At 38.2% G+C, this 20,000-nt stretch overlaps 1 protein-coding gene across 2 annotated transcripts in view; it reads right to left on the bottom strand.

The window, feature by feature from the left end:
• The window catches only part of sptbn1 (spectrin, beta, non-erythrocytic 1), a 161,508-nt gene that overhangs the window by 80,129 nt on the left and 61,379 nt on the right, over positions 1-20,000 (bottom strand). Inside the window, exon 1 of one of the 2 annotated variants that reach the window (XM_061967778.2) lies at positions 14,031-14,465. The exons of the other annotated variant lie outside the window; for it this stretch is intronic. Within the exon in view, the coding sequence (XP_061823762.1) occupies positions 14,031-14,208 (178 nt within the window). The 5' untranslated portion in view covers positions 14,209-14,465. Of the gene's footprint in view, positions 1-14,030; positions 14,466-20,000 lie in introns of those variants that run through there. 2 annotated transcript variants of the gene reach the window in all.

The following is a 20,000-nucleotide window of genomic DNA, read 5'->3' as shown; positions in this document are numbered from 1 at the left end:
GTCCATAGCGTTTCTACTTGCATGGATTCTTCATTCAATCACTCCGAGCAACGTTTGTAAGTTTTACAATACAACTAAAACAATTCTTACTCACTAAAGCGTCCCATGCGTGATGTCTGTAGGAGTGTTTTCATGCATATTTGTACGTGCCATCGTAACGTAATCAAGCTGGCGTCATTAGCATTAGCTAATATGCTAACAGGTTTACGTGTGGCTGTGTTAGTATTATTAACCTACAATGGCATTCTTTTTGTGTTGTTTCAATTTCACAAATTCCTCAATAAATTCAGCAAAACATCAGTGGGGAGTTATTGAGTCTGTTTAGCTGCGCAGCTAGTGGGTCCATGACCATGACTTCTGTTTTGTGTGATCTGCCGTTTTACTGCCGTGTTACAGACACCGCTTGGAAACAATTAAGGAATGCAAATAAACATTTACATTCCGACTATAAGCCGGACTGGCTTACAGTCCTGTCCGGCTAATACATGGAATTTTTTTTTCTTTCTAGAAATTAGTGTGTATGGCTTATATAGCCTTTTTATAGATATATGCATACTGGTTCTAGCTATTAGGCTGCTCTAGTTTTTATTTTAATTTATTTTAATTTTATTATTTTTATTATCTTTTTATTATTATTATTATTTTTTTTTTTAATACACTGTAGCACTTTGAGGTTGTTTGCTCAATGTAAAGTGCTTTTTACAAATACAATCTATTATTATTATTATTATTATTATATAGTTGTGTGCTCTATAGTCCGGAAGACACAGTAGTTAAGATAAAAACAAGTACTTAAATAAGTATTATGTGCAAGGCTAATAAATAATAGTGTAGCGGTGACTAGAGCAAAGGCAAAAAGGACGATGACGTGACCATGAGTTAGTACATTGACTAGGAAGAAACTGTTTTTATGTATTTCACATTGTTTTATAATTCTGTCATTATTGTCAAGCGTTGACAAAACGACAGGTTTATTTATTGATAAACAAATTAAAACGCGAGAGCAACGAGAAGTGCTCTGCCCCGGACAGACTAGGAATAAAAATAAAACAAAACAAAACTGCTGAAACCCAGCAAAGCACTCACGGGAAATGTGGAGCAGACGCATACTTGCCAACCCTCCCGAATTTCAGTGCCCCTCCCGAAAATCTCCCGGGGCAACCATTCTCCCGAATTTCTCCCGATTTCCACCCGGACAACAATATTGGGGGCGTGCCTTAAAGGCACTACCTATAGCGTCCGCTTTTCCTCCATAAAAACAGCGTCACATAATATATGCGGCTTTTACACACTCACACAAGTGAATGCAACTCATACTTGGTCAACAGCCATACAGGTCACACTGAGGGTGGCCGTATAAACAACTTTAGCACTGTTACAAATATGCGCCACACTGTGAACCCACACCAAACAAGAATGACAAACCCATTTCGGGAGAACATCCGCACCGTAACACAACATAAACACAACAGAACAAATACCCAGAATCCCTTGCAGCACTAACTCTTCCGGGACTCTACAATATACACCCCCCGCTACCACCAAACCCTGCCCACCTCAACCCCCCCCATCTCCCGAATTCAGAGGTCTCAAAGTTGGCAAGTATGAGCAGACGGCGTCCACAAAGTAGAGCGTATTATTAGGCTCAGCATCAAAAAGGCTCCTCTGTAGTCCAGTGAAACGATAATACTTCATCAATGTCCCGACAACGAAAGTAGGGGAAAGGATCAACTTAAATAATGTCGATTGCAAACAGAAAACAGGTAGTGAATTAGTGAATTATATTTATATAGCGCTTTTTCTAGTGACTCAAAGCACTTTTACATAGTGAAACCCAATATCTAAGTTACATTTGAACCAATGTGGGTGGCACTGGGAGCAGGTGGACACAACGGCAGTGACTAGGATGGCGGAAGCGGGGATCGAACTGGGAACCCTCAAGTTGCTGGCACAGCCACTCTACCAACCGAGCTATACCGCCCAAAATGGTAAATGGGTTATACTTGTATAGCGCTTTTCTACCTTCAAGGTACTCAAAGTGCTTTGACACGTTCACACATTCACACACTGATGGCGGAAGCTGCCATGCAAGGCCCTAACCACGACCCATCAGGAGCAAGGGTGTTTTGCTCAAGGACACAACGGACGTGACGAGGTTGGTAGAAGGTGGGGATCGAACCAGGAACCCTCAGGTTGCTGGCACGGCCACTCTCCCAACTGCACCACGCCGTCCCCAAAAAGACAGAAGTGAAGCAGCCACGGGGAAAAACATCAACAAAACCGAGGACAGGAACTAACACAAAACACCGAACGACACTAACAAAACCCAAAAATAAAGGCATAAAAACAACTAATCTGGAATTATAATTTTTTTTCTCCATATTTTGGGTGTTTTGAGTGTCAAAAAAGAATACAGATTGTCAAACATGGCGTGAGTCGCTCTGCCGTCCACAGCCACAGTATGAGTTGTTGTTTTTTCGCGTCTCCTTGACAACCTGAGGCCTCGGTCAGAGTGTCGGGTTGTCGCCTGTGTGTGACAAGCCGACGCGTCACATGAGGCGGCAGCGGCCAATCAGATCGAAGAGTCAACCTTGGTGACCTTTACCAGCTTTTTCTTTTCTTTTCTATTATTCATCAACTTTTACGGCGTCTAACATTCACACCAGCACAGGAAACCCCCCCCCCCCCAAGAAAGCATCTGGACACACACACACACACACACACACACACACACACACACACACACACACACACACACACACACACACACACTTCAGTGTTGAAACTTTCACTTTCTGATGTTTTTCTAAGTCTCAGATCACATGCCCCGCCCTCTTTGTGCTGCTGGGAGCGTGCTCAGTGGGCGACTTCCATCAAAGACATCTTTCATCCTACAGTGCACACACACACACACACACACACACACACACACACACACACACACACACACACACACATGCACACACACGCGGCCCCAGACAGACGGCGTCCTCCATCACTTCCTCGTGTCACCTTGGTCCCGAGCTGGCAACAATCAGGCCATTCTTGGTCTTTAACGAGTTAACGCGCGGGAATGTCTGCTTGGAGCGTTGCAGATGAGATTTCATGAAAGTTGGTGCGAGTTCCTGGAGGAGGCTACTGTAATCGCTGGAGCACCAGCATGCGTGCTATATACATATGTGTCATTAAAAGTCATCTATGTGTGTGAGGCTTGTACAGTATACCGTACTAATAAAGTACTGCAATACTAATGATTAAAAAAAAGGTACTAAACTGACTGAAAAATACCTGTACTTTTTTTCCCCCCCGACGTGCATGTCAACATCAACACACACATAGCACTTGCAAGCAGACACGGTGTGGAGACAGACGAAGGGAACGGGTGTATTTTGCCTTTAAAACTAACAGCAAAGATGAAGTTATAAACATTCAAACAAAGTGAGGTAATGGCTAACGTGCCTCCGCAGTGTTTTAGCAACTTCTAAATCCCTAATCCTGGCCTCCAGGGCGACAAATAAAGTACGTAAAGTAAGTAGCTAAACATGCTTCGCTACACATTGCTAACGGCTAACACCCAATGTAAACAAATGGGTGGATCTATACAAATATCCACTGTAACGATACCAAGTACAAGAGCCGTATATAGTCGATACTACAATGATTACATTGATATTTGTTACCATCACAAAATATTTAGTCATATTGTTATTGTTTATAAAGTCATGAAATACATTATGTATATCCATCCATCTTCTTCCGCTTATCCGAGGTCGGGTCGCGGGGGCAGCAGCCTAAGCAGGGAAGCCCAGACTTCCCTCTCCCCAGCCACTTCATCCAGCTCTTCCCGGGGGGATCCCGAGGCGTTCCCAGGCCAGCCGGGAGACATAGTCTTCCCAACGTGTCCTGGGTCTTCCCGTGGCCTCCTACCGGTTAGACGTGCCCTAAACACCTCCCTAGGGAGGCGTTCGGGTGGCATCCTGACCAGATGCCCGAACCACCTCATCTGGCTCCTCTCCATGTGGAAGAGCAGCGGCTTTACTTTGAGCTCCCCCTGGATGGCAGAGCTTCTCACCCTATCTCTAAGGGAGAGACCCGCCACCCGGCGGAGGAAACTCATTTGGGCCGCTTGTACCCGTGATCTTGTCCTTTCGGTCATAACCCAAAGCTCATGACCATAGGTGAGGGTGGGAACGTGGATCGACCGGTAAATTGAGAGCTTTGCCTTCCGGCTCAGCTCCTTCTTCACCACAACGGATCGATACAGCGTCCGCATTACTGAAGACGTCGCACCGATCTCACGATCCACTCTTCCCTCACTCGTGAACAAGACTCCGAGGTACTTGAACTCCTCCACTTGGGGCAAGATCTCCTCCCCAACCCGGAGATGGCACTCCACCCTTTTCCGGGCGAGAACCATGGACTCGGACTTGGAGGTGTTGATTCTCATCCCAGTCGCTTCACACTCAGCTGCGAACCGATCCAGTGAGAGCTGAAGATCCTGGCCAGATGAAGCCATCAGGACCACATCATTTGCAAAAAGCAGAGACCTAATCCTGCAGCCACCAAACCAGATCCCCTCAACGCCTTGACTGCGCCTAGAAATTCTGTCCTTAAAAGTTATGAACAGAATCTGTGACAAAGGGCAGCCTTTGTCACAGATTCTGTTCATCATGTTTATATTACATGTTATCATGAATGTTACTACTTTACATATATACTTACATCATGTATATAGTACATGTTATTATGAATGTTACTAGATACTACATATATACTTACATCATGTATATATTACATGTTATTATGAATGTTACTACTTTACATATATACTTACATCATGTATATATTACATGTTATTATGAATATTACTACTTTACAGACATACTTACATCCTGTATATATTACATGTTATTATGAATGTTACTACTTTACATACATACTTACATCATGTATATATTACATGTTATTATGAATGTTACTACTTTACATGTATACTTACATCATCTATATATTACATGTTATTATGAATGTTACTACTTTACATATATACTTACATCATGCATATATTACATGTTATTATGAATGTTACTACTTTGCATATGTACTTACATCATGTATATATTACATGTTATTATGAATGTTACTACTTTACAGATATACTTACATCATGTATACAGGTAAAAGCCAGTAAATTAGAATATTTTGAAAAACTTGATTTATTTCAGTAATTGCATTCAAAAGGTGTAACTTGTACATTATATTTATTCATTGCACACAGACTGATGCATTCAAATGTTTATTTCATTTAATTTTGATGATTTGAAGTGGCAACAAATGAAAATCCAAAATTCCGTGTGTCACAAAATTAGAATATTACTTAAGGCTAATACAAAAAAGGGATTTTTAGAAATGTTGGCCAACTGAAAAGTATGAAAATGAAAAATATGAGCATGTACAATACTCAATACTTGGTTGGAGCTCCTTTTGCCTCAATTACTGCGTTAATGCGGCGTGGCATGGAGTCGATGAGTTTCTGGCACTGCTCAGGTGTTATGAGAGCCCAGGTTGCTCTGATAGTGGCCTTCAACTCTTCTGCGTTTTTGGGTCTGGCATTCTGCATCTTCCTTTTCACAATACCCCACAGATTTTCTATGGGGCTAAGGTCAGGGGAGTTGGCGGGCCAATTTAGAACAGAAATACCATGGTCCGTAAACCAGGCACGGGTAGATTTTGCGCTGTGTGCAGGCGCCAAGTCCTGTTGGAACTTGAAATCTCCATCTCCATAGAGCAGGTCAGCAGCAGGAAGCATGAAGTGCTCTAAAACTTGCTGGTAGACGGCTGCGTTGACCCTGGATCTCAGGAAACAGAGTGGACCGACACCAGCAGATGACATGGCACCCCAAACCATCACTGATGGTGGAAACTTTACACTAGACTTCAGGCAACGTGGATCCTGTGCCTCTCCTGTCTTCCTCCAGATTCTGGGACCTCAATTTCCAAAGGAAATGCAAAATTTGCATGGTTGGGTGATGGTTTGGGGTGCCATGTCATCTGCTGGTGTCGGTCCACTCTGTTTCCTGAGATCCAGGGTCAACGCAGCCGTCTACCAGCAAGTTTTAGAGCACTTCATGCTTCCTGCTGCTGACCTGCTCTATGGAGATGGAGATTTCAAGTTCCAACAGGACTTGGCGCCTGCACACAGCGCAAAATCTACCCGTGCCTGGTTTACGGACCATGGTATTTCTGTTCTAAATTGGCCCGCCAAATCCCCTGACCTTAGCCCCATAGAAAATCTGTGGGGTATTGTGAAAAGGAAGATGCAGAATGCCAGACCCAAAAATGCAGAAGAGTTGAAGGCCACTATCAGAGCAACCTGGGCTCTCATAACACCTGAGCAGTGCCAGAAACTCATCGACTCCATGCCACGCCGCATTAACGCAGTAATTGAGGCAAAAGGAGCTCCAACCAAGTATTGAGTATTGTACATGCTCATATTTTTCATTTTCATACTTTTCAGTTGGCCAACATTTCTAAAAATCCCTTTTTTGTATTAGCCTTAAGTAATATTCTAATTTTGTGACACACGGAATTTTGGATTTTCATTTGTTGCCACTTCAAATCATCAAAATTAAATGAAATAAACATTTGAATGCATCAGTCTGTGTGCAATGAATAAATATAATGTACAAGTTACACCTTTTGAATGCAATTACTGAAATAAATCAAGTTTTTCAAAATATTCTAATTTACTGGCTTTTACCTGTATATTACATGTTATTATGAATGTTACTACTTTACATACATAATTACATCATGTATATATTACATGTTATTATGAATGTTACTACTTTACATGTATACTTACATCATCTATATATTACATGTTATTATGAATGTTACTACTTTACATATATACTTACATCATGTATATATTACATGTTATTATGAATGTTACTACTTTACATATATACTTACATCCTGTATATATTACATGTTATTATGAATGTTACTACTTTACATGTATACTTACATCATGTATATATTACATGTTATTATGAATGTTACTACTTTACATATATACTTACATCATGTATATATTACATGTTATTATGAATGTTACTACTTTACAGACATACTTACATCCTGTATATATTACATGTTATTATGAATGTTACTACATTACATATATACTTACATCATGTATATATTACATGTTATTATGAATGTTACTAGATACTACATATATACTTACGTCATGTATATATTACATGTTATTATGAATGTTACTAGATACTACATATATACTTACATCATGTATATATTACATATTATAAATGTTACTACTTTACATATGTACTTACATCATGTATATATTACATGTTATTATGAATGTTACTAGATACTACATATATACTTACATCATGTATATGTTACATGTTATTATGAATGTTACTACATTACATATATACTTACATCATGTATATATTACATGTTATTATGAATGTTACTACATTACATATATACTTACATCATGTATATATTACATGTTATTATGAATGTTACTACATTACATATATACTTACATCATGTTTATATTACATATTATGAATGTTACTACTTTACATATATACTTACATCATGTATATATTACGTTATTATGAATGTTACTACTTTACAGACATACTTACATCCTGTATATATTACATGTTATTATGAATGTTACTACATTACATATATACTTACATCATGTATATATTACATGTTATTATGAATGTTACTAGATACTACATATATACTTACATCATGTATATATTACATGTTATTATGAATGTTACTAGATACTACATATATACTTACATCATGTATATATTACATATTATAAATGTTACTACTTTACATATGTACTTACATCATGTATATATTACATGTTACTATGAATGTTACTAGATACTACATATATACTTACATCATGTATATATTACATGTTATTATGAATGTTACTACATGACATATATACTTACATCATGTATATATTACATATTATAAATGTTACTACATGACATATATACTTACATCATGTATATATTACATGTTATTATGAATGTTACTACATGACATATATACTTACATCATGTATATATTACATGTTATTATAAATGTTACTACATTACATATATACTTACATCATGTATATATTACATGTTATTATGAATGTTACTACATTACATATATACTTACATCATGTATATATTACATGTTATTAAATAATTTTACTACATTACATCTATACTTACATCATGTATATATTACATGTTATTATGAATGTTACTACATGACATATATACTTACATCATGTATATATTACATATTATGAATGTTACTACATTACTTATATACTTACATCATGTATATATTACATGTTATTAAATAATTTTACTACATTACATCTATACTTACATCATGTATATATTACATGTTATTATGAATGTTACTACATTACATATATACTTACATCATGTATATATTACATATTATTATGAATGTTACTACATTACTTATATACTTACATCATGTATATATTACATGTTATTATGAATGTTACTAGATACTACATATATACTTACATCATGTATATATTACATGTTATTATGAATATTACTACATTACATATATACTTACATTATGCATATAAAACCTTGATGGAGGTGTTTAGATGTTGTTTGGAGCCCTTTAAAGGCGGTATTTAGGGACTTACATCAATTCCATTGTTAGCTGACTCTTGCTAGCGGTTGTTTACGAGTTAGAATGCATAAAAAAACATGTACCGGTATGTGTCTTACACAAGGATTGTGAGTGATAGACAACATTCCCAAAAAAAAGTGCACTTCCCCTTTAAGGTGTGAGGACGAGACGGCCTTCTGTAATTCCAGAAAAAGGGCGAGGATAAAACATTGATGAGGAGGAAGACGAGGCCACAGGCTGGCCTGATCACGTTAGACGAGCCCCGCCCCCTCCGTTAACAGCCCGGGGACTCCCTGGGCAGTCAGGTGCGCCCTGATTGGCTGTCTGAAGGGACAACGGCGTCGGGGAGGAGGCGGAACAGATGCATGATGGTCTTGTTTTCGTGCGTCTTTGTGTGTTTTTTCGAGACTCCTGCCAACGAGGAGGGAGGCGGGGTTAACGCCAATCAATCGATGAGTCATTAAAGGTAGTATTTACTGCAAGTACTTTGTAATTACTGTGTTTTATTGTACCAATGTTCACTCACAGCAGGGGTCTGCAAAGTAGTTGTTTTGATTGGCCCTCAGCATATGAAAATATATATTTGGATTATAGTGTTTCCCACAGGACTGCAATCTACTTGTGGTGATGGGTTGGCAAATGTGCATGTAATAAAGCTAACATTATAATTACATTCAAAGACCAATCTTTGTGTTATTATTCATTTTATTACTATCAACTTTTCAGATTTTTCTCGATACCTTATACCTTTCTGCGCTATTTTTCCACTTCTGCTGGGTTTTTTTTGGTTATCGTACAGCTAAGATAGCGCTAAGTAATAAAACGCACTATTTTTAGGTGTAAACATACAACATTTCAAAAGTTTCAGGCAGAGACACCTCAGTAATATATTTTGGTACTTGAAGCATGTTACGGTTAAAATGTTGGCTTGCTAACATTAGCATGCTAGCTTTTGTTTTCAAACTAATTCGTATGTATTCACAATCATACTTTCCTACTTGAAGCATGCTAATGTTAGCATGCTAGCATTTTAAAGAAATGTCTCATGTACATAGAGTAATATATTTTGGTGCTTGTAGCATGTTATGGTTAACATTTTAGCATTTTAACATTTTTTTTTCTTCAAAGTAATTTTCTATGTATAAACCTCAATCATAATTTCCTACTTGATGTATGCTAACATAGATAGCATGCTAGCATTTTTTTTTAAATGTTTCAGGCACACACCTCAGAGAAATATATTTTGGTGCTTGATGCATGTTGCGATTAACATTTTAGCCTAGCATGATAGCTTTATTTTTTCTTCCCCAAACTAATTTGCATGTATACACAATCATATGTTCCTACTTGATGAATGCTAATGTTAGCATGCTAGCATTTTAAAGAAATGTGTCAGGCACCTCAAAGAAATATATTTTGGTGCTTGACGCATGTTACGGTGAACATTTTACCTTAGCATGCTAGCTTTTTTTTTCAAACTAATTTGTATGTATACACCTCAATCATATTTTCTGACTTGATGCATGCTAAGGTTAGTATGCTAACATTTTAAAGAAATGTTTCAGGCACACACAGTAATATAATTTGGTGCTTGACGCATGTCACGGTTAATGTTTTAGCATGCTAACATTAGCATGCTCGGTTTGGTAATTTAACAGGTATACGCCGCAGTGTCATATATTTTGGTATTTCATTAATGCTAACTTTAAGCATGCTATTGTTAACTGTTAGCATGCTAGATTTTTTTAAGCTAATTTTGCTCATATTTTGGTGCTTAACGCATGTTACGGTTAACATTTTAGCATGCTAACATTAACATGCCAGCTTTTTTTCCCCAAAATGTGTCAGGTGTGTGCCTGACACATTTCTTCCGTAACATGCGTTGACATTTTAGCTTAGCATGCTAGCTTTTTTGTTTTTTAAACTAATTTGTATGTATACACAATCATATTTTTCTACTTGATGCATGCTAAAATTAGCATGCTAGCATTTTAAATAAATGTTTCAGGCACACACCTCGGTAATATATTTTGGTACTTGACGCATGTTACGGTTAACATTTTAGCATGCTAACATTAACATGCCAGCTTTTTCCCCAAACTTTCTCATATGTATACCCCTCATTCATATTTTCCTACTTGATGCATGCTAACATTAGCATGCTAGCAATTCAAAGAAATGTGTCAGGCACACACCTCAGAGTAATATATTTTGGTGCTTGACGCATGTTACGGTGAACATTTTAGCTTAGCATGCTAGCTTTTTTCCCCAAACTCATTTGTATACACCTCAATCATATTGCCCTATTTGATGCATGTTAACATTAGCATGCTAGCATTTTAAATATTTTTTTCAGGCACACACCGTCATACAGAATATTTTAGTGTTGACGCATGTTACGGTGAATATTTTAGCATGCTAGTGTTTTTTTTCTAACTAATTTTGTATGCTTACACAATCATATTTTCCCACTTGATGCATGCTAACGTTAGCATGCTAGCATTTTAAAGAAATTTTTCAGGCACACCTCAGAGTAATATATTTTGGCGCTTGACGCATGTTACGGTGAACATTTTAGCATGCTAACGTTAACATGCTAGCATTTTTTTTTTTCAAAATAATTTTGTATATATACACAATCATATTGTCCTACTTGATGCACGCTAACGTTAGCATCCTAGCATTTTAAAGAAATGTTTCAGGCACACACCGTAATACAGTATATTTTAGTGTTGACGCATGTTACAGTGTATATTTTAGCATGCTAGTATGTTTTTTCAAACTAATTTTGTATGTATACACAATCATATTGTCCTACTTGATGCATGCTAACGTTAGCAGGCTAGCATTTTAAAGAAATGTTTCAGGCACACACCGTAATACAGTATATTTTAGTGTTGACGCATGTTACAGTGAATATTTTAGCATGCTAGTATGTTTTTTCAAACTAATTTTGTATGTACCGGTATACACAATCATATTGTCCTACTTGATGCATGCTAACATTAGCAGGCTAGCATTTTAAAGAAATGTTTCAGGCACACACCTTGTTCTTGACGCATGTTACGGTGAACATTTCAGCATGCTAACGTTAACAGGCAAGCATTTTTTTTTTCAAAATAATTTTGTATATATACACAATCATATTGTCCTACTTGATGCATGCTAACGTTAGCATCCTAGCATTTTAAAGAAATGTTTCAGGCACACACCGTAATACAGTATATTTTAGTGTTGACGCATGTTACAGTGAATATTTTAGCATGCTAGTATGTTTTTTCAAACTAATTTTGTATGTATACACAATCATATTGTCCTACTTGATGCATGCTAACGTTAGCAGGCTAGCATTTTAAAGAAATGTTTTATGCACACACCTTGTGCTTGACGCATGTTACGGTGAACATTTCAGCATGCTAACGTTAACATGCTAGCATTTTTTTTTCCAAAATAATTTTATATGTATACACAATCATATTGTCCTACTTGATGCATGCTAACGTTAGCATCCTAGCATTTTAAAGAAATATTTCAGGCACACACCGTAAGACAGTATATTTTAGTGTTGACGCATGTTAGTGAATATTTTAGCATGTTGGTATGTTTTTTCAAACTAATTTTGTATGTATACACAATCTATTGTCCTACTTGATGCATGCTAATGTTAGCAGGCTAGCATTTTAAAGAAATGTTTTATGCACACACCTTGTGCTTGACGCATTTTACGGTGAACATTTTAGCATGCTAACGTTAACATGCTAGCATTTTTTTTTTCAAAATAATTTTGTATATATACACAATCATATTGTCCTACTTGATGCATGCTAACGTTAGCATCCTAGCATTTTAAAGAAATGTTTCCGGCACACACCGTAATACAGTATATTTTAGTGTTGACGCATGTTACAGTGAATATTTTAGCATGCTAGTATGTTTTTTCAAAATAATTTTGTATGTATACACAATCATATTGTCCTACGTGATGCATGCTAACGTTAGCAGGCTAGCATTTTAAAGAAATGTTTTATGCACACACCTTGTGCTTGACGCATGTTAAGGCGAACATTTCAGCATGCTAACGTTAACATGCTAGCATTTTTTTTAAACAAATTTTGTATGTATACACAATCATATTTTCCTACTTGATGCATGCTAATGTTAGCATGCTAGTATTTTAAAGAAATGTTTCAGGCACACACCGTAATACAGTATATTTTAGTGTTGACGCATGTTAGTGAATATTTTAGCATGCTAGTATGTTTTTTCAAACTAATTTTGTATGTATACACAATCATATTGTCCTACTTGATGCATGCTAACGTTAGCAGGCTAGCATTTTAAAGAAATGTTTCAGGCACACACCTTGTGCTTGACGCATATTACGGTGAACATTTTAGCATGCTAACGTTAACATGCTAGCATTTTTTTTTTTTAATTTTGTATGTATACACAATCATATTTTCCTACTTGATGCATGCTAATGTTAGCATGCTAGCATTTTAAAGAAATGTTTCACGCACACAGAGTAATATATTTTGGTGCTTGACGCATGTTAACGTTTTAGCATGCTAACATTAGCATGCTCGCTTTTGGAGATAATTTAACAGATATACACCGAAGTGTCATATATTTAGGTATTTCATTAGCGCTAACTTTAAAGCATGCTATTGTTAACTGTTAGCATGTTAGATTTTTTTTTTTTGTGCTAATTTTGCTCATATTTTATATGGCTAGCGTGCTAACTGTTAGCATTTCAGTTGGGCTTTGGCTCTTCAGCATTCAGAAGACATTTTTACGAAAAAAATGGATATATTGTATTGTTTTGAAGGTGAAAACTAGCGTCCTATTATCCGTCGGTCTGCAGCCCCCGAGGCCAAAAGATTGGGCGCCCCTGTTCCGGAAAAAAGTCCCAGGACTCGCCCTAATGCCGACCTTGATGGGACTTCCTGCTCAAGTGGATGATTAGCAGCAGAGTCGCACTAGTGGGCGAGCAAGAACTTCCACAAACTTTCCCTTCAGCTGGTTCAATATATAAAAAGTCCTGATGGAGGATCCTCCAAAAACTGTAAAAGTGGGAAAAGTCAAGACCCCGCCCACCCACTTCCCGATGGTGACTCATTCATTGTGTGACGGCCAACACGACCAGAACCAGAACCTCCTCTGCCTCTCGCAGTGTTCCTGAAGAAAGCAGGTTTGGACCCGGACCAGAACATTCCATGAGTGGTTCCGAGGACGTCCTGCGGCGTCTTCCAGGCAAACAGAGGAAAGCAAACATGGAGGCTTCTTACCTTGGAGCTGTTTGAAGCGACCCTCCAGCTGGTTGTAGTTGAATGCCGCCTGGCCCGAGAAGCCGGGGCCCGGGCTGGACCCCCGCATGGGACTGGGAGAGGGGTAGTCCAAAGTCGGGGAGAGGTGGCCCGGGGAGAGTGGACCGGGGAGAGAGCCGCTGGCGCTCTGAAGCTCCATGGTGAAAGTTCTAGACAAGATCAGGCATGGGGGGTGTCCAGACCCAGGTCAGGATTCAGGCAGGACCCGGCGAGAACCTCGTCTGGACGCAGAGGCGCCGACTCAGCAGACGCACCGCGGCAAAGAAGGCGGCGTGCTGCTGCCGTCGGCCGGGAGAGCATCCATGTGTGCAGGGACCGGGCGGGACCGGAGCGGACCAGAAGGGAGAGAATCCGAGGAAAAGGCGGACGGGCGAGGAAAGCGTTTGTCCTCCAGCGGGACGCTCACACACTGAAAACACCTTCCCTGCAGCCAACGGGGGAGGGGCCTGGCAGCGGGAGAGGCTGCTCCCCGGGACAGCCAATCAAAACCCTGCTGTCGCTGCCTCATTAGCATAAGAGGGAGGGGCCCGGGGAGAAAGTCAAGCAGAGAGAGAGAGAGAGAGAGTTCATGCTAAAGAAGAAAGGCTTAGAAGTACAATATAATAACAACAAATGTATTTATATCCGTCAATCCATCCATTTTCTACCGCTTGTCCCTTTCGGGGTCGCGGGGGGGTGCTGGAGCCTATCTCAGGTGCATTCGGGCGAAAGGCGGGGTACACCCTGGACAAGTCACCACCTCATCGCAGGGCCAACACAGATAGACAGACAACATTCACATAATGATTCTTAATTTTTGAATTGAGAGTCGATTCTGAATCGAATCACTACCAAGAATCGAATCAAAACGCGTGGTTGCCCAAAGTTTCCCAGCCCTAATATATAATATATAATATATATATATATATATATATATATATATATATATGTATTTATTTAGACCAGCATACTTCTAAGATGGCGCCATGTATCCAAATCCAAGGTTTTTAGGTATAAACATACACATTTCAATAAAAAAAAGCTAGCATGATGACAAAGTGCAAATTATTGTACTTCTAAGATAGCGCCAAGAATCAACAAGTATGATTTTTAGATATAAACATACAAAATTAGCAAAAAAGCTAGCATTAAATGTTCGCATGCTAATATAAGAGATGTTAGCCTAATTCTAAAATGGCTCAAAGTATCAAAATGTATGATTTTTAAGTATGAACCTACAAAATTAGCTAAAAGTCGAGCATAAAACATTAGCATGCTAATATAACAGACGTTGCACACTTCTAAAATGGCGCCAAGTATCAAAATGTATGATTTTTTTAGGTATAAACATACAAAATTAGCTAAAGGGCTAGCATAAAACGTTAGCATGCTAATACAAGAGACGTTAGCATAATTCTAAAATGGCTCCAAGTATCAAAATGTATGATTTTTAAGTATGAACCTACAAAATTAGCTAAAAGTCGAGCATAAAATATTAGCATGCTAATATAACAGACGTTGCATACTTCTAAAATGGCGCCAAGTATCAAAATGTATGATTTTTTTTAGGTATAAACATACAAAATTAGCTAAAGGGCTAGCATAAAACGTTAGCATGCTAATACAAGAGACGTTAGCATAACTCTAAAATGGCTCCAAGTATCAAAATGTATGATTTTTAGGTATGACCATACAAAATTAGCTAAAAAGCTACCATTAAATGTTCACACGCTAATATAAGAGACGTTAGCATACTTCTAAAATGGCTCCAAGTATCAAAATGTATGATTTTTAGGTATGAACATACAAAATTAGCTAAAGGGCTAGCATAAAACGTTAGCATGCTAATACAAGAGACGTTAGCATACTTCTAAAATGGCGCCAAGTATCAAAAAGTATGATTTTTAGGTATAAACATACAAAACTAGCTAAAAATATAGCATTAAATGTTCGCATGCTAATATAAGAGACGTTAGCATACGTACAATATAATAACAAATATATTTATATAATGATTCTTAATCCATCAAAAAAAATTTGATTTTAAATTGAGTCTCGATTCTGAATCGAATCGCTACCCCCAAGAATCGAATCAAAACGTGTGGTTGCCCAAAGATTCACAGCCCTCGTATACAATATATGCATGTATTTATTTAGACTAGCAGACAAATTTTGCTAAAAAAAAGCTAGCATAAAGCATGCTAACGTTAGCATGATGACAAAGTGCAAGTTATCGTACTTCTAAGATAGCGCTAAGTATCAAAATGTATGAATTTTAGGTATGAACCTACAAAATTAGCTAAAAGGACAGCATAAAACATTAGCATGCTAATATATAAGAGACGTTAGCATACTTCCAAGATGGTACCAAGCATCAGAATTCATGATTTTTAGGTATGAACCTACAAAATAAGCTAAAAGGCTAGAATAAAACGTTAGCGTGGTAATATAAGAGACGTTAGCATACTTCTAAAATGGTGCCAAGTATCAAAATGTATGATTTTTAAGTATGAACATACAAAATTAGCTAAAGGGCTAGCATAAAACTTTAGCATGCTAATACAAGAGACGATAGCATAATTCTAAAATGACTCCAAGTATCAAAATGTATGATCTTTAGGTATGAACCTACAAAATTAGCTAAAGGGCTAGCATAAAACGTTAGCATGCTAATACAAGAGACGTTAGCATACTTCTAAAATAGCTCCAAGTATCAAAATGTATGATTTTTAGGTATGAACATAGAAAATTAGCTAAAGGGCTAGCATAAAACGTTAGCATGCTAATACAAGAGACGATAGCATAATCCAAAAATGGCTCCAAGTATCAAAATGTATGATTTTTAGGTATGAACATACAAAATTAGCTAAAACGTTAGCATTAAATGTTCACATGCTAATATATAAGAGACGTTAGCATTCTTCCAAGATGGTACCAAGCATCAGAAGTCATGATTTTTAGGTATGAACCTACAAAATAATGTTAGCATACTTCTAAAATGGCGCCAAGTATCAAAATGTATGATTTTTATGTATGAACATAGAAAATTAGCTGAAGGGCTAGCATAAAACGTTAGCATGCTAATACAAGAGACGTTAGCATAATTAAAAAATGGCTCCAAGTATCAAAATGTATGATTTTTAGGTATGAACATACAAAATTAGCTAGAAAGCTAGCATCAAATGTTCACACACTAATACATAAGAGACGTTAGCATACTTCCAAGATGGTACCAAGCATCAGAAGTCATGATTTTTAGGTATGAACCTACAAAATAAGCTAAAAGGCTAGCATAAAACATTAGCATGCTAATACAAGAGATGTTAGCATACTTCTAAAATGGCGCAAAGTATCAAAATGTATTATTTTTAGGTATAAACATACAAAATTAGCTAAAGGGCCAGCATAAAACGTTAGTATGCTAATACAAGAGACGTTAGCATACTTCTAAAATGGCGCCAAGTATCAAAATGTATGATTTTTAGATATAAACATACTCAATTAGCTAAAGAGCTAGCATAAAACATTAGCATGCTAATATAAAAGATGAGTTTGTGCTGCAAGGGGTTCTGGGTATTTGTTCTGTTGTGTTTATGTTGTGATACGGAGCGGATGTTCTCCCGAAATGTGTTTGTCATTCTTGTTTGGTGTGGGTTCACAGTGTGGCGCATATTTGTAACAGTGTTAAAGTTGTTTATACGGCCACCCTCAGTGTGACCTGTATGGCTCTTTACCAAGTATGCGTTGCATTCACTTGTGTGTGTGAAAAGCCGTAGATATTACGTGACTGGGCCGGCACGCAAAGGCAGTGCCTTTAAGGTTTATTGGCGCTCTCTACTTCTCCCTATGTCCGTGTACACAGCGGCGTTTTAAAAAGTCATAAATTTTACTTTTTGAAACAGATACCGATCATTTCCGATATTACATTTTAAAGCATTTGTCGGCCGATAATATCGAACATCTCTAGTTTTCATCCTTCTTTGTGGGGACATTGTTGATTGTCATGTCATGTTCAGATGTACTTTGTGGACGCCGTCTTTGCTCCGCAGTAAGTTTTTGCTGTCGTCCAGCATTCTGTTTTTGTTTACTTTGCAGCCAGTTCAGTTTTAGCTTCGTTCTGCATAGCCTTCCCTAAGCTTCAATGCCTTTTCTTAAGGGCACTCACCTTTTGTTTATTTTTGGTTTAAGCATAAGACACCTTTTTACCTGCATTCACAAAGCAATTAGCTACCGGCTGCCACCTACTGATACGGAAGAGTATTACACAGTTACTCTGCCGAGCTCTAGACAGCACCGACCACTCAACAACAACACATCATTTTCAGACTATAATTACTGGTTTGCAAAAAATGTTTTTAACCCAAATATGTGAAATTAGATAATCTCCCACGGCACACGAGACTGTATCTCATGGCACACTGAAAAACACTGACTTATAGCATATAAGAATATTCTATTACTGCTAAGCAAACTATGAATAATAAAACACGCCAAAACATGTGTCCTTTATCAAAGCTACACGTATGACAAAAAAAGCGTGTGAAAATCAGTGGTATTCAGTGAGGTAAGATGAATTAAATGCGCTGACAGTTCATTGCTCCTGCCAAATGAATTGCACTGAGTGGAGCGGATCACCACTCCAAGATGGCGGCCCCGCGTCTCGTCAGCGGATGTAGGCAGTAGTGCTCCATGCTGCCTGCCCTTTGAGGATGTCTATGGTTTTCTCTACCAAAGTGAGGCGTGACAGCGCTGTGGGGGCGGGATCAAAGTCATCCTCGCGGAGCGGAAAGAGGAAACGGGCGGACGCTTCCTCCGCCAAACATCCTGACAATGTCGGCGCTCTAAGATTAGCTCGTTGCGTGCGTCTTTTTCCTGTGCGAGCCCGCCGCCACTTCCTGTTTGAGCGTCACGTCCATGTTTGAGTGGACACCACGAGAGAGCAGGGGACTAGTAGATGTTCAGGCTAAAGTTCATGTCTTCACCAATCATTGACCGGCGAGCTCCGCGCTATTTTAGCACAGGAAATGAAAAACACTAGGCTTTTTATTATTAACCGTCTGGAATGGACTTGCGCTGTCTTTGAGTTGAAGTGGAGTGGCAATTGCTCAATGATGCGGCCACGTTTGTTAGTGGATACTTCAAATACGCTTCTGCCTTGCAGACTTTGTATGTGGAGGTAGTAATTATTTACGTTTAATGTGCCGTTTTATTGTTCGATGACTTTTACCTTTTTGTCTAGCTTGTGTGCTATTGTGTGCTTAGCTGTTGTGTAGCCGTTAGCGCCCAGGATGGCTGGACTGAAATAAAAGAAATGGTGTGCATGTTGGAGGACTTTGAGATGTTAACTGGCTGTCAGATTTGCAAAAGTAATCACTCTGCAGGACTGGCTGTATCGCACATGATATCTCACACACAAGTAAACTGCAGAACTGCTTGTATCGCACATGATATCACACACAAGTAAACACGCTGCAGGACTGCTTGTATTGCACATGATATCACACGCACGCACATATAAACATGCCGAAGGACTGCTTGTATCGCACATAAACGATGCAGGACTGCTTGTATCGCACATGGTATCACACACAAGTAAACACTGCAGGACTGCTTGTATCACACGTGTTATCACACACAAGCAAACACGCTGCAGGACTGCTTGTATCACACGTGTTATCACACACAAGTAAACACGCTTCAGGACTGCTTGTATCGCACATGATATCACACACGAGTAAACACGCTTGTATTGCACATGATATCACACACAAGTAAACACACTGCAAGACTGCTTGTATCCCACATGATATCACACACACACACAAGTAAATACACGCTTGTATCACACATGATATCACACACACACACACAATACACTGCAGGACTGCTTGTATTGCACATGATATCACACACAAGTAAACACGCTGCAGGACTGCTTGTATCGCACATGAT

The sequence above is a fragment of the Nerophis lumbriciformis genome, linkage group LG02 (genome assembly GCF_033978685.3).
Source record: "Nerophis lumbriciformis linkage group LG02, RoL_Nlum_v2.1, whole genome shotgun sequence".
In the NCBI taxonomy this organism is placed as follows: Eukaryota; Metazoa; Chordata; class Actinopteri; order Syngnathiformes; family Syngnathidae; genus Nerophis; species Nerophis lumbriciformis.
The sequence above is the reverse complement of the archived record's forward strand: the minus strand, read 5'-3'. Positions and strand labels throughout refer to the sequence as shown.